This window comes from Siphateles boraxobius, unplaced genomic scaffold, assembly GCF_051911475.1.
Source record: "Siphateles boraxobius isolate OS27281-9 unplaced genomic scaffold, OSU_SipBor_1 31, whole genome shotgun sequence".
Taxonomy (NCBI): Eukaryota; Metazoa; Chordata; class Actinopteri; order Cypriniformes; family Leuciscidae; genus Siphateles; species Siphateles boraxobius.
The window spans coordinates 11,459,881-11,485,253 of NW_027508931.1; the positions used below are offsets into that span (position 1 = coordinate 11,459,881).

Genomic DNA, 25,373 nt, shown 5'->3' on the forward strand with positions numbered 1-25,373 from the left:
GAATGGGGCTTAAGTCTGATGTCCTGGTAAGCCACGCGCATGTATGTGTGTGTGTGTGTGTGTGGGTTGCCTGGTAAACCCTATATTATGGGGACAAGATGTCCTCACCAAGATAGCAATATCTGAAATCCTTGTAAAGACATTTTTTAGTCCCCATGAGGAAAACAACTTATAAATCATATTATGTGAAGTTTTTTGAAAATGTAAAAATGCAGAAAGTTTTCTGAGATGACTAGGATTAGTGTAGGAGGATAGAATATACAGTTTGCATAGTATAAAAATCATTATGTATATGGAAAGTCTCCATAAAACACAAAAACACAACATGTGTGTTTGTGTGTTTACCTTCTGCTTTTGTTGTAATGTTGACCACTGCTGCCGGTCCTGTGGCCCCCGCGGATTTGGCCATCAGATGGATGTAGTATTGTGTGTATGGAGTCAGTCCAGTGTAAATAAACGCTTGATCAATTGTGCTGTTCTCACTAATAAACCCTGAAATACACATATACATGTACCACATTAACATACAAACAATGAGAGGATGTGCTTTGAACTATTAAGTAGTCTGGAGCATGTGTGCTAAACGCAAGGCCATCCAGCTGGTTTAGGTTAAGGGCTTGTGTGTGGTGTCTGTCTGATAGTATACAGTATCTGATACAGTATTAAAGGGAAAGTTCACCCAAAAATGAAAATTAGCCCATGATTTACTCACCCTCAAGTCATCTTTCTTTCAGACGAATACAATCAGAGTTATATTAAAACATGTCCTGGCTCTTCCAAGCTTTATAATGGCAGTGTATGGCTGTCCATAAAAGTGCATCTATCCATCATAAAAGTGCTCCACGCAGCTCCGGGGGGTTAAAGGTGCTCTAAGCGATGTCGGGTGACATCACTTCTTGTTGACGTTTAAAGTATTGTCAAACAAAACGAAGGCTAGCTAGACCCTCCCTCCTCCTCATCCACGCACTAATCCCCCAAACCGCACCCCCAAACCCTTCTTATCGGTTATTGGCTGGAACAGTTTGCTATGTTTCGTGGTGCGGGTAAGCCCAGTTTGTTTTTGTTGCCGTTTGTGGAGCCTGGGGTGTCTGCAGAGACCGTGTTTTTTTACAGTGTGTTCAGGGGACAGGCAGCTACCAGATAGTGAGGAGATGTTTGTTGTATGTGACAAAAAATGTTTTGGCCTAAAAAACGCGTGACATCACTTTGTGCACCTTTAATGAAGGCCTTCTGAAGCGAAGCGATGAGTTTGTGTATTTAAAACTTTATATAGTAAAATAATCTTCCGGCCATACACAGTCTTCTTGCGTCTGAAGCACAACTTACGCAACTTGTGACGTTCGAAGTAGCGTAGTGCGTCATGGCGCAAAAGTTAGATGGCGTAAGTCTAAAGCGCAACTTAAGTGAGTAATGCGACTGTGGCGAACAGGACGGCCGAGGGACGTGAGAGAACGGCGCGAGGCCGTTGGTGCGATTGCTAATGAGCAACACCTGTGAAGCACACCGGTCTCGAAAGTCTCACGGAGGAGCGGAAGCATAAAGGAGGAGCGACAGCGTTGATGATCGAGAGACCGGTGTGCTTCACAGGTGTTGCTCATTAGCAATCGCACCACCGGCCTCGCGCCGTTCTCTCACGTCCCTCGGCCGTCCTGTTCGCCACAGCGACGTACTGCTTATATTTATGTTACGCCATGACGCACTACGCTACTTCTAACATCACAAGATCCATAAGTTGTGCTTTAGATGCAAGTAGACTGTGTATGGCCGTTTGGCCGGAAGCTAGAATTTTACTTTGTAACATGTTAAATATGAATATTTTTCTTACACAAATGCATCGCTTTGCTTCAGCAGGCCTTTATTAACCCCCCGGACCCTGGTGGAGAAACTTTTATCATGGATAGATTCACTTTTATGGACTTCAAAACAGAAACATCCATTTACTGCCATTATAAAGCTTGGAAGAGCCAGGACATTTTTTAAAATAACTCAGATTCGTCTGAAAGAAGAAAGTCATATACACCTAGGTTGACTTGAGGGTAAGTAAATCATGGGGTAATTAAAATTTTTGGGTGAACTATCCCTTTAATGGTAAAGACATTAGTTTGATGGTCATGGGCTGTCAGAAAGTGTTACCTTCAGAGCTGTGGAGCTGGATGACGTAACTGAATCGTCCTGTGGTGATTGTTGGTGGGTCCCAAGTTAGAGACAGAGATTTAGAAGTGATGTTTCTTAAAACTACGTTTTGTGGCGGGTCTTCAGGGGCTGCAACACACATTTTTGTCTTTACATTTTTGATGGGTTACAAAAACTTTATTGTATATAATTGTGGAAATTGCGATTATTTGAACAAGACAAACATAAAAAAGAATTTGCAACACAATTTAGCTTCTGTATTGGCAGGTATTTCCATAATTTAATGTATTATTATTATATAAAAAAACATTCATGCAAGTAAATAGACTTAATTTTGATTAACAGTTGGGGTCAGTAGGATTTCTTTGATATATTTGAAAGAAATCTCTGAGGCTGCATTTATACGATCGAAAAAATACAGTAAAATCAGTAATATTGTGAAATATTATTACAATGTAAAAACTATAGATTTTATAATAATGTATGATGCAATATAGATTAATTTTATAATTTGGTGCTCCAGAAAAACATTTTCTACTATTTTTAGTTGTAATATTTGTGCTGCTTGATATTTTTGTGGAAAACGGGATAAGATTTTTCAGGATTCTGATGAATAGAAAGAACAGCATTGAAATAGAAATATTTTATACCAATATAAATGCTTTAACTTTTTATCAACTTCATGCATCATTGCTGAATAGAAGAATTAATTTCTACTTTAAACAGTAATATATATATATATATATAAGAATATAAAGAATATTTATATATAAGAATAAAGTGTGATAGCATACCAGCCTCCGGCATGCGGACCATAGTGCTGGCAATCTGTCCCTCCCCTTCACTGGTGAAGGCGGACACTTCAAACACATAAGGAGTGTAGGGGCGGAGCTCATCAATCTTTACACTGATTGGAACGCTCCAGACGGAGGCGGGGGGAACGGCTGAGAGTGTAAAAGAGGGCAGCACAGCAGACGTCAACTGGGAAGACTCGGACGGGCTTGGAGTTCCACGAGATAAGATGTCTGCTGCATCCTAGGAGACACATAAACACACATAAACAACCGAAACTAATTGTAAAAGATTGGTAGATCAATGCATATACTTCTAAGATGGTTTGAATTTGGTTCAGCTGTCTTGTATCACTTCAAATAAACATTAATACAAGCAAAGACGTACGTTGCAGTGAGGCAGAGCCCCGTTCATGATGTCCTCTGCTTTGAGCTCCAGTGTGCGGACGATCTGGCCTGTTCGGGCATGTTTGACTTTCACTGCGAACTTAGCGATAAGGCCATTGATGCGTACGGGGAGAAACCATGTCACTAACACTGATGTGTGATCATCTGCAAATGCTGTGAGGTTTGATACTAGACCAGGGGCTGAGATTGAACATAAACACATGGATTAGAAACATATACATACTCTAAACAAGCAAAATGAAAATATCTGTTCAAATTCAATGGGGTCAGTAAAATGTATTTGAAAGTAGTCTCTTATGCTGGTCAATGCTCAAAAATAATATTTTGAAATATTACAATTTAAAAGAGCTATTTTCTATGGAAGCTTGTTTCTGCCGCAGAATAAAACATTTTAAATGATAAAAGTGACTGTATATCTCACAATTGCGAGTTTACTTCTTAGATTAGCGAGATATAAAGTCAGAAACGCGAGATATAAACTCGCAATTGTGTGTTATAAAGTCAGAATTGGCAGATATAAACTTGCAATTCTGACTTTTCATATCTCATATCTGATATCTCGTAAGTCATTGAGATTCTCACAATTTTGACTTTATAACAAACAATTGCGACTTTATATCAATCAATCCTGAGATAAAAAAGATGTAAACTCGCAATTGTGAGAAAAAAAATCTGAATTGTGTCGCAATTACCTTTTTTATTTATTTTTTATTTTGTGGCAGAAACAAGCTTCCATAATTTTCTATTTTAATTTAAAGTGTAATTTATTCCTGTGATTTATTCAGCATCAATTCTCCAGTCTTCAGTGTCACATAATCCTTCAGAAATCATTCTAATAGATTTGAAGATTTGCTGCTCAAGAAACAGGTCTTATTATCAATGTTGAAAACCGCTTTTGCTGCTTAATATTTTTGTGGACATTGATTAATTTCTTTCATAATTCTTTGATGAATAGAATGCTAATAGTAGAGTCCAATGCACTTCAGAGGAGGAGAGCTAATTGTGTTTTATACGTGTGATCATTAACAATATTGCTCATGCAATATTGCACCTTTGATGGTAACTACCTCTCTAGGCAGTAAAGCAGCTCATTAGGGTTTTGAAAACAGCTTATATGTAATACACGGATAATGCTTACGGGCCTCTGCTGTTTTGTAGTAAAGAGATTGGCTAAAGGGTCCAGTTCCTGCTTTGTTTACTGCTGCAACCTATAAAGAAAATACAGAAGAAAAGATTTAAAAAGAAATATACTCAAACCGCACACAGTATAAGAACGTCTGGTTGACTTATCACCATGACTTAGCAGAGGTGGTTATAAAGACACTGTGAATGAAGATTCCAATGCAAGATGATCTACTCCAGACAACAGATCCATCAAAGACCGTCATACATACAAACACATGCTCACACAAAAGCTTAGAGAGTCAATTCAGAGTTCACGGTGTACCCAGCCAATGAATTCACGAGACAAATGAGGGAAAACAGAGATCCGTCGTGGATCCAGAGTTCTCTGTAGGACATGAATAATTTACAGTTGATAAATTATTGAGTGAGATCAATGGAATAGAGGCCACTGGTAACTTTCCCATGGACAGTTAATCCAGTGGTGTCTGCTGAACGCTGGACCAGTTTAATGAAAACCGTTTTCAGAAAAGTTTTTGCTTGCTTCCGTTTCATTAGGTGACAAAACATTTCCCCACAAAGACATTAAATAAATGGAAAACACTAAAAAGTGAAGTAAAGGGGGCTCTAACATTTCAGATATACATGGGTTGGATATAATATCAGTAACAACATCAATAACTATTAATTTCCAGGACTTAAGCTTTTGCATTCAGAAGAGCTTCAGTTTCTTTGGGGAATAGTGAAATTCAGAACTTGAACTGTGGGATATTGCACCATTTTTCAATAAGAAGCTTGGAGTTCTTTGGAGTTTGAAAGGAATTGGAAATCTATTGAATTTCCCATGATGTTTAGACATCGGGAGTCTTTGTAGAGTGTATGGAAGGTAGTTTCTCATGATGTCACATCAGAATTTTAGCATGGAGTTGCATGGAAATTGCCCCCTTATGATTTTTTTTTTGTTGCATTATTATGCATCATGTACAGTACCATTCAAAAGTTTGGGGTCGGAAAGATATTTTAATGTTTTTGAAATATATTACTCTGGTCTTCAGTGTCAATGTTCCTTCAGAAATGTTTATAAAATGCTGATTCTTATTATCAATGTTAAAAATAGTTTTGCTGCTTAATACTTTTGTGGAAACAAAGTTCTTTGATGAAATATTCTGTTAGAATTTTTTTGTAACATTATAAATATCTTTATACCATGGTCTGGGTGAATACTCGATTCTGATTGGCTGCAGGGTGTCCGTTAAAAAGTGATAGAGGACACCTAGTAAAGTAGTTCTGGTGAAACTGCCTGTTTACCATTCGAAATTAATAAATAAATGCGCTGCCTACAATAGCTGTGAGTAACCATAGCAACATGCAGTCAAAGTATCCGTTAACAATTTGCTCTATCAAAACAAACATCTAACGTTAGTTAGATATTACATAGCCTACTAATACAACAATGAGCGACTTCGTTATTTCTTTTAACGTTTATGGAGAATATGACAACTTTGACGACTGGGATGCTGCTGAAGAAAGAAAAAATGTAAATAAAATGGAGAAACGACACAAAGAGATAACACCGGTAGAATTGAATCAAATAGAAGACGAAAAAGATGAGATTACTCACTTGCGTTTGTCCATTAAAACCTGACAGTGGACACCTTGTCGGGCATTGACCCTTACTTAATGTCACTTTTGATTACGTTAATGCATTCTTGCTGGTATAAAGTAACACATTCTTTCAATATACAGTCGTGCTGAAAAGTTTACATACACCTTTCAGAATCTACTAAATGTAAATTATTTTAACAAAATAAGAGGGAACATACAAAATGCATGTTATTATTTATTTACTGTAGTACTGTCCTGAATAAGATATGTAACATAAAAGATGTTTACATAGTCCACAAGAAAAAAAAAAAGGTGAATTTATAAAAATGACAGAAGGAAACACGATAAGAGCTAGGGGTTGAAAACTTTTTGAATTTGAGGATCAAGGTAAATTGTACTTAATTTGTCTTCCGGGAAACATGCAAGTACTGTATCTTCTGTTGCTTCTGAAGGCCAATACTAAATGATTTTTTTTTTTATATTTAAACCAAATAAGAAAAATGTGGACATCTTCATCCTGTTCAAAAGTTTTCACCCCCAGCTCTTAATGCATCAAGTTTCTTTCTGGAGCATCAGTGAATGTTTGAACCTTATTTAATAGTTGTGTTTGAGTCCCTCAATTGTCCTCAGTGTGAAAAGATGGGTCTCATCTTAACTCAAATCATAAAGAAAGGGTTCAAACATGCAAAAGATGCTGGAAAACTGAAGAGTTAGATTTTTTATGAAAAACATTGGCCAGCTTAACTGCTCAGGACAAAAAAGGGACTCAAGAACCACCACAAAAAAAATAAAAAAATAAAACGGTTGTGGATCATCCAGGTAATGACACACAGTATAAAGATTGGGGGGTATGTAAATTTTGAACGGGATTATTTTTTAACTCAGCTATTTTTTCCTTGTGGTCTATATGTAAACATATTTTATGTTAATATCTTATTCAGGACAGTAATATATAAATGAAAACATGTATTTAACATGCAATAACAGCATGACTGTATAAAGTTTTGAGCAGCTCATCAAAACATTTGTATTTTTGTCCATTTCTGTGTGTATGTGCTCCTATGGTTAACAGGCTTTATGTGGCTGTGACAAGCAATTTCATTAAACAAAGTCTTGCCAGGTAATTTTGAGGATGTATTTTTGTGATATTTAGAAACTATCCACTGAAATGTGTTGGTTCTTGGTGAGCTTTAATCACAAACTATTATATTTGACACATTCATTTTATAGTTTTTCTGAACAATCCATTTGCGGCTGGGCCGAGAACTGGTATTTTCTTCAAGTCTGCGTCATTTGTTATTTCAATTTAGTTCCGTTTTACAGTTCCTACAAAAACTGTGCACCTTGATGTTGTACGTTGCTCCAGGGGTGAGTGTGTTCAGGAGAGTTTCTGGGATGTCCAGGCCCTTGGTGACCTCAGTGAAGGTAGGGTCGGGATATGGACACATCTCCTTGTATTTGATGACAAATGAGTGAATTGTGGGGTCAAGGGGCATCGGCATCCGCCAGGACAGCAGGATTCCATTGGAACCAACCCGCTCACCTTCTGGCTTAGAGGGGGCCGCTGGTACTACATACACATACATATAAACACACAAAAAACTTCTTATAAGAGAATCTTATGATGCATTTGTTATTTTATCCTATTTTTTATAACAGCTTTATTGATTACTTGATTCGAATTGGTTGATTACAGCAATTTTTTTTCACGTCGTTTTTTTAATTGATTGTCACTTCTTTCATTTGTGTTGCCATTATATCCTCATCTTCTCCAATGAAGCAGGACGGATGTTGTTACTCTAACCTAGATATAGTATCGTCCAGGTCATTATCAAACGTAGAGGTCTTTCATAAGGTGCTTGGCTCGCTAACAGCTATCTGTTGTTGTGGAGGTGTCAGCCATTTAGGAGAATAACAATATAAAGCCATCAGAAAGCGTGACCTGCTCCTGCCATTCTCATAGGGACGAGAAAACCAGCGACCCGGGAATATGATACCAAACTATCAAAGCCTGGAATCAGCATCAATTATGCAAATATAAATGTACACACATACACACACACTTAAGATGGAAAAAAGTCCATTATGGATTAATGTACAGTACATTACATTACTACATATTACATTAGTATGTTATTATATTACATTTTCTACATTATATGGTAATTTAGGGAATTTTTGTTAGGGTGACATAATTTACAACATTTGTTTGTCTGAATAGAATATTTTCACTTGATAAAGTGAAACTTAAAAACAAAAACAGGAGGTAGTCTAGAGGAATATATGGGAACTATGAGGAAATACACATAAATAACAAAAGGAAGGCGTCATTTTTATTAAAAGAAGATAGTGGTTTAAGAATGGAACACACAGACTTACATGACTCAATAGTGGTAACAAGTATTCGGCTGACAGGTGAGCTGAACCCTGACGAGGCCACTGCATTAACCGTGATGGTGTATGATGTTCCAGGGGTTACACTGGACACTTGAGCCTAAAACACAGAATAGACCATACATATACAGGACAAACATAGATCTACATCTACAATGAACATATGGGTCATTCTCAAATATGGTAGCAGATACGATTCTTGACCAAAGAAAAAAAAATCCAATATTTAAAAGACAGACTTCTAAAAAAAATTTTATAACCATTGTTTATATTGGATAATATAAAAGACACTGTGTTGTTTAGCGCCCCCCTTGTATTATGTTTGAATTCTGGGTCCAATTTTTATGTTGCAGTTTAAATTGACACTAATTGGTTTCAATACAATCACAATCACAAACATTCTCACACATTACATCAAAAATAAACATGAGAAAAAATTATTATTAAAACCGTGATTAACAACTATTTTTAACCATTTGTTTAATTGTTTTTAAATGGTTTTTGTTTCATTTTTGTGTGCTTTCCTAAAGCTCAAACAGTAGAGCATGGTGCTAGCAACGCAAAAATCATGCGTTCGATTCCCAGCAATATTAACATTCTTGAACTGATAAAAATGTATGCATGTAACGCAGTGTGCATTCCTTTGCATAAAAGTATCTTCCAAATGCATAAATGTAAATTTAAATACTCTCTGAGGGTAGTCCAGGAACTGAGATTTTTGTATTTGTATTTTTGGTCTGTGCAGCTGCGTTTAACCATGAAATTGCGGGTCAAATTAATCATCAGAAATGATGTACATGCAGTCCACCCATCTCTACCCCGAAACGTAACCCTACCCATAACATCTTCAACTAAATCAGAGGGAAAATGATAGGTGTGGAAAAAATAAAGATTAAAATAACAAAGAACATAACATTTTGACAAGATTACTAATAAGACTTTAATACATATTTATGATAAGCTTTTATGTTAGGAAACTGAACTATTCACCGTTTTATAAGCCAAAAAAGTCAACAGTTTTTGAGAGTGACCTTTATAATAGTATCATCTTGTGTCTTCTAGTTACCTATTTTGTTGGTGTTGTTTTTCACCTAAAATTTCAGGATTGTAAAAAATAAAGGCTCACTTTCAGTGCATAAAGCGTAGTATTATCTCACAACATATTGCGGAGTCATGTCTCTTCTGAGGAAACTGAAGCATAACATGCTATAAAATTAACCTCAGGTAAAACCAAAGTAAGAACTACTATACAAATCATAATTTGAATGCGATCAGATATATGAATGTGAATCTAATAGCGCTGGCTATGCCTGACTGAAGACAATGACTTACATTAATCAAACGCATCGCATTATTACTCCAAAACACCATCATGCATCAAACCACCCTCAAAAACACAAGGAATTTTGTACATCTATAGATACCATCAATAATCCATGCACCTCAGACACTCCCACAAACAGACACACAAACACACTTTTTATGCAAGCGAATCTTCTTGAGCCCTTACTAGCACAGAAATAATTTGTTCATATAAATCATATATTAAAAAGCATCTCTTGTGGTCTTCTGTAACATGTTCACAAACACAAAGTTTATTGAGTACAGCAGCAGGCTAAGTTACCATACGTGATGTCACACCTCTTGTTCCAGAAAGACAATAGTCTTATCAGATGTTAGGATAAAATACCAGTAATACAAGATAACATGGCAAAATCGAATCCATGCTTGCATGCGTTACATAACATATATATATATATATATATATATATATATATATATATATATATATATATATATATATATATATATATATATATAAACCACACTTCTATGAATTTCACTGCAAATAAATAAAATATCTACCAATATATTTGCTTAGAAATGTTGCAAGAGCTTTTCTTAGAACTAATTTCACTCTTCTGAGCCATTTTGCAATTTAACTAACTCCTAAAACCCCAAAGCAAGTTACTTTCAAGTTCACACAGGGAAAAATATAAATAGTAAAGAAAATATAAATGATGCAGAAAATGAAGCAGGGTTTTAAGCGAAAATAAATTGTTGATGGCAACTTTTATCAGAAATGTTATTATGATGTTCAATTATGAAAGCTCTACAAATTAATGCATAAAATGTAAAATGGAAACCCTTTACAAATACACAGTCCCAAGGAAGACGAGTTAGTGTTCAGTGATATTTATCACACACTCAAGTCTTTGTGTGGCAGAATTGTCGTATTTCTTAATTCTAAGAAACACAATCCAGTTAAAGAATTCCTCCAAGGTCGTGTAGCGTCTCACCATCACTCTCAAACAGACCAAAGTGTATGTGTGTTTGTGTGCGTGTGTGTGTAAGTGTTCAGCAAACGTTTATGAGAATAAATCTATTTTGCAGGGATGAAAACTTCAAAATGTTATAAAATTGTCTCCCTTTAAGTTCCTGAGTTGGAACTTTAATTTGAATTCATTCAATTAATTTCATTGAAAATATGACCATAATATTAAAGTTTAATTTATTAAATATAATGGAATATAGATTACATAAAAAATGTCTATAGGTGGCTTTTCAAGGATTACAACATTCTTTTTTAATTCTACTTTTTTAAACAAATCTGTTTGGTATATCAATTCAAATTCACAAACTGAATTGGTTTTTAAAATAATTCTCAATACACTTCTGAATGGCATCCAATCCTTCTATCTTGAGTATTTAAAGCATGTCATGTAATGCAAAACCAATGGAATGCAAATATGCAATTGATGCCTACCTGAACAATACCGAGGCCCGAGTACAGGATAACCAGTAGGGGCAGAAACGATGGCATGATGGCCCTTCACTAAGAGAGAGCTGCTGAATGGGTAACTAACCGCTGGTATGCGAGTGATCAGAAACAAACTAGTCCCACCACCAATGCTAAACCTAATATTAACGGTCTTTTCTCTCTTTCACTCTCTCACTTGTTCTCCAACCTTCCTCCACACACTCCGCCCAGCTGACACGGATACTGTTCTACCTGACACCTGGCATACGGCTTTAGGAGAGGTCTGTGAGTGACTCAGGGTGAGTGTGTGTGTGTGTGTGTGTGGGGTGTGTGTGTGAGGGGGGGGGGGGGCGGGGGTGGCAGTATGTACCTGGACGTAGCTGTCTGCTGTGGTGGTGATGGTAATATTGCCGTGGTCAGGAAGCACTTGGATCAGGTAGTTCTTATCACATCCAGGTGATGCCAGCCAGTGGAGAGAGAAAGCACGAGGTGACACGCTGATCACACGCAACCCTTCAGGACTGGCAGGCACTGGAACACACAGATTTGGGGTTTCGTAAAAATAAATAAAAATGCATGTATATATTTTACAGACAGACAAATGCTAAAAATTCAATTCAGCTCACTTTAGTTTAAATAGAGGTTAAATTAAATTTCATTCATTTCAATCAGGTTTGATTAGATTCATTTTCACTCACACTAATTCACCCACTTACTCAGCCACTCACTCACTCGCTCACTCACTCAACCACTCGCTCAACCACTCGCTCAACCACTCGCTCAACCACTCGCTCAACCACTCGCTCAACCACTCACTCAACCACTCACTCAACCACTCACTCACTCACTCACTCACTCACTCACTCACTCACTCACTCACTCACTCACTCACTCACTCACTCACTCAACCACTCACTCACTCACTCACTCAACCACTCACTCACTCACTCACTCACTCACTCACTCACTCACTCACTCACTCACTCTCTCAACCACTCACTCACCCACTCACTCACCCACTCACTCACCAATTCACTCACTCAACAACTCACTCACTCAACAACTCACTCAACCGACTCACTCACTCACTCACTCAATCAATCTTTATTTATAAAGCACCTTTAAAACAAATCCAATGCAATTCAAAGTGCTTTTCTAGCGTAAACAAGCAATTGCCATTAAATACAAGCAATGAAAATAACACTAAATTAGTTTAGAATAAAACTTTATTTTTATAAAAATTATCAACAAAGAAATGTTCATGAAGCAAAATTGATTAGAAATGAATGATAGTGTAGTGATGTTGATAAATTGTTTAATTTGATTAATTTTAGTTTGGTTCAATTCAATTTGATTCAGTTCAGATCGGTTCAGTTCAATTCAATGCTGTTGAACCAACCCAAACAGTTTTTAATCGAAATTAATAATTAATATCATTTAAGTTCAGTTCAATTTATTGAAATGTAATATAATTTACGGTTAAGGTCCAGTTTGATTCAATGCAGTTCGGTTTCATTAAATTATGTTTGGATCTGTTCAATGCAAGTTTCAATTGCAATTCAATGCAGTTCAATTGTAACTCAATGCAGGGTGAATCAGGTTTGTTCAATTAAAACGTATTCAGCTCGGTTCAATTCAAGCTTCATTTGACAATACAAACTGTTCTAAAACAGTTTTAGAGGAATTAGTACCTTTCATTATGCCAAGTGAATTTTGGGAAACAGTCTAACCTGTGTGTATGGTGATGGTGGCAGCGGTTCCACCGATGGTGTTTCTGAAGCGTTGTACAGTGGTGTTGTAGGAGCAGCCGCTCCACAGGCCATTGACTGTGACCTCCTGCAAGTGTGGACTCACATCTAACGTCCAGATTTGAGAGCCATTACTGATGGTCACTTTATAAAAATCAAAATAGCCAGCAGCTGGTGCCCATGCCACTGTGGCTGATGTGATGTTGACGTGAGACACAGAGAGTGAACACACACCTGCTGGCCCTGGAATAAAAAATAAAATAAAAATCAGTGCATAGAATGAACTTTCTTATTAATGTTTTTGTGTATTGTATTTTTTTCGTATCTGTATTTGTTAATGATACCAAAAGTAGGAGGTATCACTGGGAAATTCTTACTAGTAGAGATGTTTTTGAATTTGGTCTGGCTGAAATCTGACCCCAGGAAGGACTGGATCTCAAACCTGTAATCACTTCCTGGGGTCAGGTCATGGATACTGACACTGTTTCCATGGAGATCAACCTGGTGTTGCAGACGATGGTCCCCCGCGAGGCCATATCGAAACTAAAGAGGAACAAATGCAAAGAATGCAAGCAACAGAAATAAAATAAGTATAGGCATAAACTTTAAACACTATCGTTCATAAGATTAGGGTCTGTACTCGTTCTTTTTTGTTAAGTATTAAGAAATTAATACTATTATTTATTATTAAATATCTATTATCCAAGTATACATTAAATTGATCACTAGTGAAAGTAAAGACGTATAATGTAAAAGTTGTTTTGTTTTTGTTTTCTTAAAATCAATGCTGTTCTTTTGAGCTTTCTATTCAGCAAATATTCCTGGGGAAATTTTTTTTATCACAGTTTCCACAAAAAAATATTATGCAGTTCAAAAATGATAATAATAAATGTTTCAGCAAATCAGCATATTAGAATGATTTCTTAAGGATCATGTGAGACTGGGGTAATCCAGCACCTTTCATTATGCAAATCAGCTTTGAATCACAGGAATAACAATATTTCTGCTTTATTTTTGAACAAATAAATGCAGCCTTGGTGAGCATAAGAGACTCACCCCCCCCCCCCCCCCCCCATACATAGAGAGTACTATCCCCAGGCCTGGCTTCACAGACATGGCTTAGATTAAGCCAGGATTAGGCCTTAGTTTAATTAGGACATTTTAGCAGCTTTTATAAACGTGCCTTAAAAAAAACATTACTGGTGTGCATCTTGAGACAAAACAATGACACTTGATATATTTCAAGATATAACAGCGCAAGTTGCTTTCAGTAAGAAAACAACAACAAAACAACAATCTAGAATAGGGGTGACCATAGAAGTGAGGAGCTCATTAACCGTAGAAGTCACTTTAGCCCAGGTTTTTCCATGAGGACTTTACACTGGATGAAAAACATCTTCTCAAGTTTGCAAAATTGGATTTTTACATCGTACACTCAAACACCTTCGCTCTCTTTGTGAGGTAAATTGAAGGATTGGCGCTCATGTATTATAAGAAAGGTAGAAACCCGAGCACACAAGACAGGGAGTTGCTAGGCAACATTTCAGCTGAGACGGTCGGTATGAAAGTTTTAACAGGTGTGCAAAGGCTCCAACACTAGTCTAGTCATGCTTACAATAAAAAATAAAAAAAACGTATAACTCATTCTACATAGCCTCTTCAACCTTCTGACCCTTTCGTCAATCAAAAAAATCAAAGAAATCCAAAATGTGAAAATACACTATCATATACAACTATCAAATTACATTATACAGCTCTCGATACTGATTGGATGATCAAAAAGTCACCCTACCCTGTAACCATCCACTCTGCCAGGTGGGTGTGTCCATATCACATACATGCTGCTCACTTCCTGTTCAATGCAAGTGAGGTCACCAGGAGGTTCTGGAACTGAGAAAAAAAAGTTTTTTGAAAGCATCTGTGAGTTTACAGCTCTGTTTCCAAACCCTAGCGAGCTGCCTAAATAGATGGCATTAACGGCATGACAGGTGCTCATAAGGGATCATAGGAACAGGCTGTTCAAAAATCAGGCAGCATAATTTTAACTAAGTAGGCTGTCAGGAAGTTTGCATTTGACACTGTCCTAACACAAAGAGACCATCCTCATGTCTCTATGCTATTCTACCTTCTTATGGCCAATTGCAAGAGTAGCATTGTATAGAGGCTTGTTTCCGCCACAGAATAATAACTTTAAAAAAGTAATTGCGTCTTTTTATCTCCCAATTCTGATTTTTTTTTATTGAGTTATATTTACACTAAAGTTCAAAAGTTTGATCTTGTTCAGATTGTTGATGCTTTTGAAATAATTATCTTCTGCTAATCAAGACTGCATTTATTTGACCGAAACTACAGTAAAAGTAGTAATATAGTAAATTATTATTTCTGATTTGCTACTCAAGAAACATTTCTTATCATTATCAAAAACATTGTGCTGCTTAATATTTTTGTGGAAACCATGATTAATTTTTTTCAGGATTCTTTGATGAATAAAAAGTTCAACAGAACAGCTTTTAATTGAAATAGAAATATTTTGAACATTATAAATGTCTTTACTTTCACTTTAGATAAATTGAATGCATCCTTGCTGAATAAAAGTATCATTTTCTGTAAAAAAACAACAACATTTTTCTCACCTGCCATCTTGGTTTACACCCCCTCTGAGTTTATTGTAGTGCATTCTGGTATTGGCTTTTCTGTGAAAGATATGTGCAATGCTATGGAAGCTTGTTTCTGTCACTGAATAAAACAATTTAAAAGATAATTGCGACTTTTTTTCACACACTTCTATTCTCAGAATAGTGAGATATAAACTCGCAATTACGAGTTATAAATTCCAATTCTGTTGAAAAACAAGGCTGACTTCTCTCAGAATTGGACTTTATAACTCGCAATTGCGAGTTTATATCTCACAATTCTGAGAATAGAAGAAGAGAAATGTTTCTTGAGTAGCAAATCCACAATAATATTTTAGAATATTACTGTTTTTACTGTATTTTTCGTTAAATAAATGCAGCCTTGGTGAGCAGAAGAGACTTCTTTCAAAAGCATCAAAAAATCTAAACAACCTCAAACTTTTGAACGGTAGTGTAAATATTACTCAATACCTAAAACTATTGATATACAGATTTAATCCTAATATATGCTATGTATTTATTATATTTACTGTATCGCTTTAGCTTAGTGGCACACTAACACGAAACTCTATTGAATTGGCTTCACATGAAGAGCACTTTTTGTGGGGCATTTGTAAGTAAATGTGAATAGAGTCGCTACCAGTGAAGTGTTTCGAATGAGTCATAAGGTTCCGTTTCAGTTAGCATGCTACCTTAGAGGGCAGCTGTCTATGTAGGCAGTACAGCAAGGCACTACATTTTGGAATGTGGATTTGTGTGAGAGAGTAGACGATAAGTTCTTGCTAAGTTTTATACCAATGTAAAAGTGTAGTAACACTCACGTGTGTTAGCAATTGCAGAAGCAGGTAAACTTCGCCTGTCTCCACTAACACTGCTCACTTCAACAGTATACACACTTCCAGGCAACAGGTTGTCAAAGCGAAATGTTCTAAAAAAAGAGCAAGCTGCAGTCAAAACCACTCTTACATAAAGACCGAATCTTCAGGGCAGATAACTGATCTAAATCCTCACCTGTCATCAGACGCACTCTGATTGGTCTGCAGGATAAAGGTTGAGTTTCTGATGGACAGGATGAATGAGTCACTGACCCCCTGGCCTGCCCTCCAGAGCACACTGAGAGATGCTGATGTCCTCTGCACAGGCAACAAGGTGACCGAACTGGGAGCTACAAACAGACACAAGGCAATTAAAGTGATCAAACAGGGTTCATAAATCTCCTGGAAATATCACAGGATTGCACACAAAAAATTGTGATTTCCAGACCTTAAAAAGTCCTTATATAAATTCCATAAATTTTTCTAGAAATTCCTCTTTAAAAATGTAATTCAAGTTGGTCAACAGGCAGTTGTAAGTACAGTATCGAGTTTAAGTATACTACCGTTCAAAAGCTAGGGTGAAGAGTTATAATTTTTATAAAAGAAGTCTATATGCTGACCACGGCTGTATTTATTTGATACAGTAAAAACAGAAATATTGTGAAATATTATTAAAATTTTAAAAACACCTGTTTTCCATTTTTAATATATTTTAAAATGTAATTTATTCCTGTGGTGCAAAGCTGAATTGTCAGGATCATTACTCCAGTCTTCAGTCACACGATCCTTCAGAAATCATTCTAATATGCTGTTCTCTTACGAGAGCTTCTCTCGTATTGCGTAAGTTGCTTACGCTACGGGTAAATTAATCTTTTCTCGAGATATGAAGCCATAAAATTATCCTTCATTTTGTATTTATTGTCAATACAGTGCAGCAGCTAGCAGACCTAGAGCAGGCTGTCTAGCGTGCTCATTGGCTGCTCTGCGGCTACTGCAGCAGCCTACCACTGAGCCTTGCATAACGTCACGCCCAATGACGGCGCTTTGCGCCCTTTACGCGTCACAGCCCGCCAGAATGGGGGTGGCTTAGCGTATAAATGTGCGGCTCGGAGGCTGCTTCTCTGATTTTTCATCTCTTCAGCGAAGCTCTTCGCATCACTGTATCTTGAAAGAAGCCACCGCCGTCGAATCCAGTGCCTTGCTAGCTTAGGACAGCGTCTGAAGAAGCCGGTCGACTTCACCGCCTTCAGCCATCCGTGCCTGCTACGCTATCCGGCGACAGTATCCTTTGCTCTAATTTGCGTGTTCGCAAGCGTTTAAGCTTTTAACGCAGAAGCTGTCCGCCCTTTGTGAAACCGCGTAGGAAGAAGCTCCGTTCCCAGAGACCACCGGAGGCTGTTGTGGTGGTTAGGCGCTCACCGGAACCTCTCCCTCGAGCCTCTCCCTCGCCTCTCCGCCCCCCCTCCCGGACGCGCAGATGCCGGCTCCGGCCCTCACTGCCGCCGCTTCAGGGGACGAGGCGGAAGGCGACGCCGCAGGTGACAGCTGCTCTCTCCTGGCCTCGGACAGTGAAGATTGGTCTGGTTCTCAGCACTCCGCCTTTTCCTCTGCCCAGGAATCCGGCCGCACGCGTGCTGGCGTGGACGTGGAACTTATGCGTGGCTTCGCTCACCGTCACAGAGAGACACCTCTGGCTGACGCTTGCTGATATGAGGGAATCCGAGCGCGCCGTGTTTCTCAACGCGCCGCTCTCCCCTACAGGTCTCTTCGTCCAAGTGGTTAACGAGATCGTTGACCGGATCTCCAAAGTACAAAAGACCTCGCAGGCCATGAACCTCTTCTTGCCTCACTAGCTCAGCTGAGAGCCGCTCGCGTGACCAGACTCATGCGCGAAGCACTAGCCTGCGTCCAGCCCAGCCTCCTCCCTCTTTGCAGCGACGACAGGGCGGCCGCCCTAGGTCGCGCTCGTCCAGCGGTCACAGGCCGCCTCCCCCCCGAGGGCCTCGGCCTTAAGTCTCAACACAACCTAAAGTTTCTAGCAACAACACGGAGGAAAAGACGGCTGAGTCCCGCTGTGGCCGGACCACCGTCAAAATGTCTCGCCCTGTCAGTCCCCTCAGAGAAGGCTACTGCAGCAGGGTATTTAGCAGCCAACGAGCCGGTACTACAGCCGGCTCGCCTGCAGACAACCACCGTTTTTACGGCGTCTCAGAGAAATCTCAAAAAGGGTATAATGTCTGGTTATCCGGCTCACGCCGTTGGTGTTTTAAGAATAGAAAATGTGCCCACATCTCAGTGTTCACCCCTACACACAAGCACTATACCCCCCGTGTCTCACACACTCACTGAGCCCACTCTCATAAAGCTGGCAAATGCCGTTCGAGTATTAGAGGTAGGAAATGCGCCCACGACAGGCGCTGCTTGCGCATCACAAAGTTATCACAAAACGTTCCCCGTTCAGAGCAATCGGGACATAACACGTGAAACAGCCAGCCATCGCTGTCAGCGAGCCGCCGTATCCAAGCACCGAGGGCACGCGTGCCGCGCCCACACCTCCGGTTCAGTTTCCCGAGCCCATTCTGCCCCTAGCAAGCATGGGAAGCTATTCCGGGGCTATCAGAATGGGTGCTGAGCACAATAAGGCAGGGCTATTCGCTACAATTCGCTCGCCGTCCTCTGCGCTTTCAAGCACGGACCGCAACGAAAGTGAAAGCGGTCCGTGCACATCTACTCTGCGCAGAAATAGCCAAACTGCTGTGCAAAGGGGCCGTAGAACCGATACCTCCTTCTCTGAGTGAATCAGGCATTCACAGCCGCTATTTTCTCGTACCAAAGAAGGACAGAGCTCTCAGACCTATCTTAGATCTGACATATTTGAACAATGCTCTCATGAAAAGACCGTTCAAAATGCTCACGACATGACAAATTCTCGCGCAAATTCACCCGAGGGACTGGTTTGTCTCTCTCGATCTCCATTCTTGTGATTCGCCTTCGACGGTCAGGTATATTAATACACTGTCCTCCCGTTCGGCCTGTCTTTGGCACCCCGTACATTTACGAAGTGCATGGACGCGGCTCTTGCCCCACTGAGAAATCAGGGCATGCGGATTCTGTACTGTTTGGACGATTGGCTGATTCTGGCACAGTCAGAGATAGAAATTTTATCTCACAGAACAGTGCTCCTCAGTCATCTGGAAAGCCTGGGTCTCACGGTCAACTGAACCAAGAGCTCATTAATGCCCAGTCAGTCGGGTTTCCTTTCTGGGGATAGAACTGGACTCTGTGGCTATGACGGCCCGTTTATCGGCACAGTGCGCGCGCCGTGTGCGACACCTGGCCGCATCTTTCCAGAAGGGCAGCGTCGCTTCTCTGAAAACATTTCAGAGAATGCTGGGCTGTATGGCATCAGCTGCAGCAGTGCTTCAGCTGGGCCTACTGCGCATGCGCCCGCTACAACGCTGATTGAATGCTCGGGTGCCTCACCGAGCTTGTGCTTTCGGCTGCAGACGAATCAGAATGACTCAGAACTACGTTTCAGCTCTGCAGCCCTGGTTAGCGGCCGACTGGTACCAGCGGGGTGTGACGATGGGAGCTGTCTCGTACCGAAAGGTCATCTCGACGGACGCCTCCAACTTAAGATGGGGCCCTCTCTTCGAGGGCAGTCCGGTCTTTGGCCTGTGGTCAGACTGAGAGAAATGTCACATAAACTGTCTGGAGATGATAGCGGTTCGAGAACGCGCTGAAGCACTTTCTCCCGTTCATACGAGACCACCATGTTCTAGTCGATAGTGGACGCTATAGCGTCTAAAGGTCTGCAATGCCCTTTGGGCACCAGGGCTCATTCCACTAGAGGCGTGGCCTCGTCGTGGGCTTGGTCCAGCGGGATTTACATTCATGACATTAGTGAGGCGGCGGGCTGGGCCTCCCCGTCCACATTTGTTAGGTTTTATAACCTGGAACTTCCTGCCTTGCAGGCTAGACTTCTGTGAGTATGAGTGGGATGCATGTTCTGCCCAGATCTGATCGTGCACGGATTACTCTCACGTAACTTAGCTCTCCTGGTTGAGCTGCACTATGTGGGTTGATATGCTTTATACAGACCGGCAATGCCACTCTGTATTCCCTATGGGTTCTTATGTACATGTGCTGGCCCGCGTTGCTGGCCTCCTGATTCCCACTTATCTATGTTCCCCGGGATTCCCTGGGACTCATGAAGTGGATGCTTGCCGCGCACGGCATTGACAAGGGGTTCCCGTAGCATAATCAACTTACGCAATACGAGAGAACCTCTCGTAAGAGAACGTACTCGGTTACGTACGTAACCTCGGTTCTCTCTAGAAGAGGGAACGAGTATTGCATAACCTGCCGTGCTGGCGCCACAAGCGACTTTCGCTTCAGTCAATAAAAACCAGAGAAGCAGCCTCCGAGACGCACTTTTATACGCTAAGCCACCCCCATTCTGGGGAGCGTAAAGGGAGCGAAGCGCCCTCATTGGGCGTGACGTCATGCCAGGCTCAGTGGTAGGCTGCTGCCGTAGCCGCAGAGCAGCAAATGAGCATGCTAGACAGCCTGCTCTAGGTCTGCTAGCTGCTGCACTGCATTGACAATAAATACAAAATTAAGGATAATTTTTTTGGCTTCATATCTCGAGGAAAGATGGCTTTACCCGTAGCGTAAGCAACTTATGCAATACTCGCTCCCTCTTCTAGAGAGAACCGAGGTTACGTACGTAACCGAGTACGATTTACTGCACAAGAAAGATTTCTTAAAATTATCAATGTTGAAAACAGTTGTGCTGCTTAATATTTTATGCAAACTGTGACATTTTTTGTTCAGGATTTTTAATTATTTTTTTGATGAATAGAAAGTTCAAACATGATTTATTTGAAATAGAAATATTTTGTAACAATGTAAAATTCTTTATTGCATGTCACTTTTGATCAAGTAAATGCATTCTTGCTGAATAAAATAATTCTTACTGACCCCACTTTTAAGCCTTTGTGAATGTAGGCTTACCAGCTCTGATGGCGATAATCACTGCTGGACTGTCTCTGAAAAATTCCTTCTCTGTTCGAACTAAAAAGTTGCATAGCTTTCCTGCTATCACGTCTTTAAAGACTGCTCTAGTATCAACTACCTTCTGCACCTAAAAAATACACACAAGAAAGTAGTAAACAAACTGTTTCTCCTCGATTGAGTATATATTATTTAAGGACAGCATAAAACATTGACTTCAAAATCTTCTGTGCAGAATTTCACTTTAGTTTCACAATGATGATGGTGATTGTTGCATATGAGCAAGGCACTTTTTTGTCCATCAAATGCCGCACTGTATGAGGTCATCCACTCAAGAAATTATTTCAACCTGATCTGTTACTTCGAAGAAAACAGACATACACAGGATGTGTACTCACAAACACAGAATCATACCATGGAAGTATCAGCGCAGTTCATACACAGCGCCTCATAATGGTGACCGTCCCCCTCAGCCCTGTCCCACAAGAGCTCTATAGAGCTGTCAGTCACAACACCAGCATGCACATGAGTGGGAGGAGCCAAACCTGTAAATAGATAAAAACACATTCAAATTAAGTCCCAGAGACTCTGACTATTTTTGGAATAGCATACTACCATTCTACACGCATCATTTCTGAAGCATGGTGCATATTGTGCAAAACTGCTAAAATTTAAAATAAACTGTTTTTATTTTCAAAATTTTAACTGATACTGAATTAAATATACGTTACGAGGTCATGTGACATCAATGTAGCATTATTTGCACCTTTTTGGTAACAGCATTTGGTTTCATATTTGTAAAAAAAATTATAAATAATTGACGGTGCAGTATGCTCATATTTTGATTCACTATTAGTCAAAAACTTGGAATCATTAAGATGTTTTTGAAAGAAGTCTCATGCTTACAAAAGATGCATTTATTTGATCAAAATTTCATCTTATTATGAGAAATGTTTCTTGAGCACTAAATCAGCATGAATGATTTCTGAAGGATCATGTGACACTGAAGATTATTCGGAATAAAATAAAATAAAATAACATTTTTGATTTGACGCTCAAGAAACATTTCTTAGTATTGAGCAACATATTAGAATGATTTCTGAATGATCATGTGACACTGAAGACCGTCAGTAATGATTCTGTAAATTCAGCTTTGCCATCACAGGAATAAATTACATGTTTAAAACAAACATATTAAAATAGAAAACTGTTATTTTAAATTCTAATAACATTTCACAATATTACAGTTTTTGCTGTATTTTTGATCAAACAATTGCAGCCTTGGTGAGAATAAGGGACATCTTTCAAAAACATTTCAAAAATCTGAATGATTGCAAACTTTTAACTGGTACAGTACTTATGTGAGCAATAAGAATAAAAGTTTCTCAAATGTTTTCTCACAGGTGCTCACAGGTGGTAAAGCAAAACCGTCACTGCTTGTGTCTCTGCTGGTCACAAACACATAAAAGTTATACTGCGTCCCGGGATTCAGGTTGTCGACTACCACTTTGGTGCTGTCTTTGGACACTGGCGTCCAGGATTGATTATTTTGGTAAGTAATGGTGATGCCGTCATAAATGCTGTTTCTGGGCATCTGCACAAAGAGCTCCACAAAATGTGTGCCAACTCTATACGGGACAGCTATCTGGATACTATCAGGTTCTGAAACAAGCATAAAAATACATATTATAGACTGAGAAAGAGGCATCATAAGGGAAATGAAGGAAAAGGAAGATAAAAACAAACTAATCATACTCAGAGTCTTTCGTATGGTAATTGCTGTGCTTCTGTTTTTGTCCTTCACTGCAGCCACTCCCACTTCATACGTCCCACCTGGTTTGAGCTGTGCTAGAGAGACGCAGGTGGAGCTATTTACCCAGAACTCTCTAGTCTGGGCTTGATTTGTTAGTGGGAGGAGTCGGATGTAATATTCATCAACTTCCTCATCAGGTGAAGACCACCAGCACACAGTCACGTTCTCCAGACCCACAGCATCAACTGAGACCTTGCGTGGAGGACTAACCTCTAAAACACACAGACATCAACACACAAAACATCTATGTAGTTCCCTTTCGAGGGAACTCGCACTGCGTTGATGACGACACTATGGGGAACACTTAGCGCAACGCGTCGGAAGCATGAATGAAACGAATCCAATCCTATTGCCGTTGCGTGATAACATAGCGTGTGACGGCATACACGGAAGCTGTATGATATGATATGTGTGTGAACTGTTTGGGAGAGTAGTACGCCCAGGCAGCCCTTGAGGGGGCTGCTTGCGGCCACTGTGAAGCACAATCGATCAGAGTGCTGCGCTCACGCCTGGCTGTATTTGATGAAGCCGGCCAGGCCACGGAGAGGGATCTGTGGCTTAATCTGTTGGGTAACAAGGAAAAGGACAGGGCTTTCCTCCTTGAAGCCCCTGTTTCGTCTACTGGCCTGTTCGGCCACGCTGTTAATGTGGTCATCGATAGGTTCCATGAGACGAAGAAACAGAGTGCAGCATTCAGGCAGTATCTCCCTCAACGTTCAAGGTCCAAAAAGGCTGCCGCCAGGGGGGAGCCTCAGCCGTCATCGAGCCTCTCATACCGGCAGGGCCAAAAGGAGAGTGTTGCTTCTAGAGGTCCCCCTCAACGAGCTTGGGACTCTAGGCGGCACTCTCACCCACAGCCTCCCGAGAAGGCGGATCTGAGGACCGTCTTTCAGGCCAGGAAGGCAAAGGGAAAGAGGTCCTAACTCATATGAGACCTCTGATGGTCACGTGCCATCTAATATTTGGGTTCTTCCATTCGGCCTAGCACTCTCCCCTTGCACCACCAAGTACATGGATGAAGCCATGGCCCAGTTGAGGTTCCAGGTCATCCGTGTGCTAAACTACATCGATGAATGGCTCATTTTGGCCCAGTCTCGAGTATTGGCAGTTCGACATTGAGATGTTGTCCTTGGCCACATTCAGAGCTTTGGGGTTGAGACTCAACACGAAAAAGAGTGTGTTGACACCCACCCAGCAGACCACGTTCCTGGGGGTGGTGTGGGACTTGACTACAATGCAGGCACTAATGTCTCCTGCACGTATCGAGTCCATCCTAACCATGGTGACCAGGATAAAGCTAGGCTGTGCCATCACTGTAAAACAGTTCCAGAGACTCTTGGGGCTCATGGCAGCTGTGTCCAACGTGATATCTTTTGGCCTGTTGCACATGAGAGCCCTAAAGTGGTGGTTGAAAACCAAGGGGTTTTCCCCGAGGGGAAATCCGTTCCACATGATAAGGGTTACGCGCAGATGCCTACCTATCAATGTGGAAGAAACCTTGGTTTCTGTCCCAAGGTCCTGTGTTGGGAGCATCACATCGCCGGAAAGCCGGTTCGACAGACGCATCCCTCAAGGGCTGGGGCGCGGTCATGGACGGCCACTTTACAAGAGGTCTGTGGCAGGACCAGCATTCTTCTTGGCACATAAACTGCTTAGAGATGTTGGCGGTCTTCCGGGCTCTGAGGAGCTTCCTACCAGACCTCAAAGGTCATCAGACTCATGTTTTGCGCATGCGCGTGCGATCTGTGTTTGTGTTTGGAGCTCCGTCGAATTGATTCATTAATCCCTGATTTTCTTCTTTACCACTCATTTATAAACAAGCACTTTCTATTTTTATATCATGTGAACTTATCCTCGACACTATTCCTTATAAAAAACAATCGGATTGCTTTGATATCGCTACTTAGATCCAACTTTCCGTATCTCGGCTACTAGCCTTTAGCCCGCTAGCATTTCACGCGTGGCCTCGCGCCTATCGACCCTCTCATTTTACACCCGTTTGACTGAAAGGATACGGGTTATATCCATCATTTCAGTCCTAAATTAGTAGTGATATTGGTAGTATCACTACTAATTTACTGTTCATCTGTTATAATGGCGAACATATCGGATGTGTGTCTAACGTTACCTCTGA

The 25,373-nt window shown here is 40.2% G+C and overlaps 1 protein-coding gene across 5 annotated transcripts in view; it reads right to left on the reverse strand.

The window, feature by feature from the left end:
* ptprq (protein tyrosine phosphatase receptor type Q) overlaps positions 1-25,373 on the reverse strand; it is a 74,164-nt gene that overhangs the window by 41,820 nt on the left and 6,971 nt on the right. For 4 of the 5 annotated variants that reach the window (XM_077193852.1, XM_077193851.1, XM_077193850.1 and 1 more), the window contains exons 2-18: positions 23,182-23,451; positions 22,828-23,088; positions 21,841-21,971; positions 21,427-21,556; positions 16,607-16,760; positions 16,417-16,523; positions 14,755-14,852; positions 13,340-13,505; positions 12,945-13,205; positions 11,585-11,745; positions 8,439-8,553; positions 7,403-7,629; positions 4,471-4,540; positions 3,313-3,512; positions 2,928-3,168; positions 2,134-2,262; positions 346-492 (exon numbers count right to left, since the gene is read on the reverse strand). In XM_077193852.1, coding sequence (XP_077049967.1) covers positions 346-492; positions 2,134-2,262; positions 2,928-3,168; positions 3,313-3,512; positions 4,471-4,540; positions 7,403-7,629; positions 8,439-8,553; positions 11,585-11,745; positions 12,945-13,205; positions 13,340-13,505; positions 14,755-14,852; positions 16,417-16,523; positions 16,607-16,760; positions 21,427-21,556; positions 21,841-21,971; positions 22,828-23,088; positions 23,182-23,451 — 2,868 coding nt within the window. Of the gene's footprint in view, positions 1-345; positions 493-2,133; positions 2,263-2,927; positions 3,169-3,312; positions 3,513-4,470; positions 4,541-7,402; positions 7,630-8,438; positions 8,554-11,584; positions 11,746-12,944; positions 13,206-13,339; positions 13,506-14,754; positions 14,853-16,416; positions 16,524-16,606; positions 16,761-21,426; positions 21,557-21,840; positions 21,972-22,827; positions 23,089-23,181; positions 23,452-25,373 lie in introns of those variants that run through there. The other variant, XM_077193853.1, reaches the window with a different exon arrangement.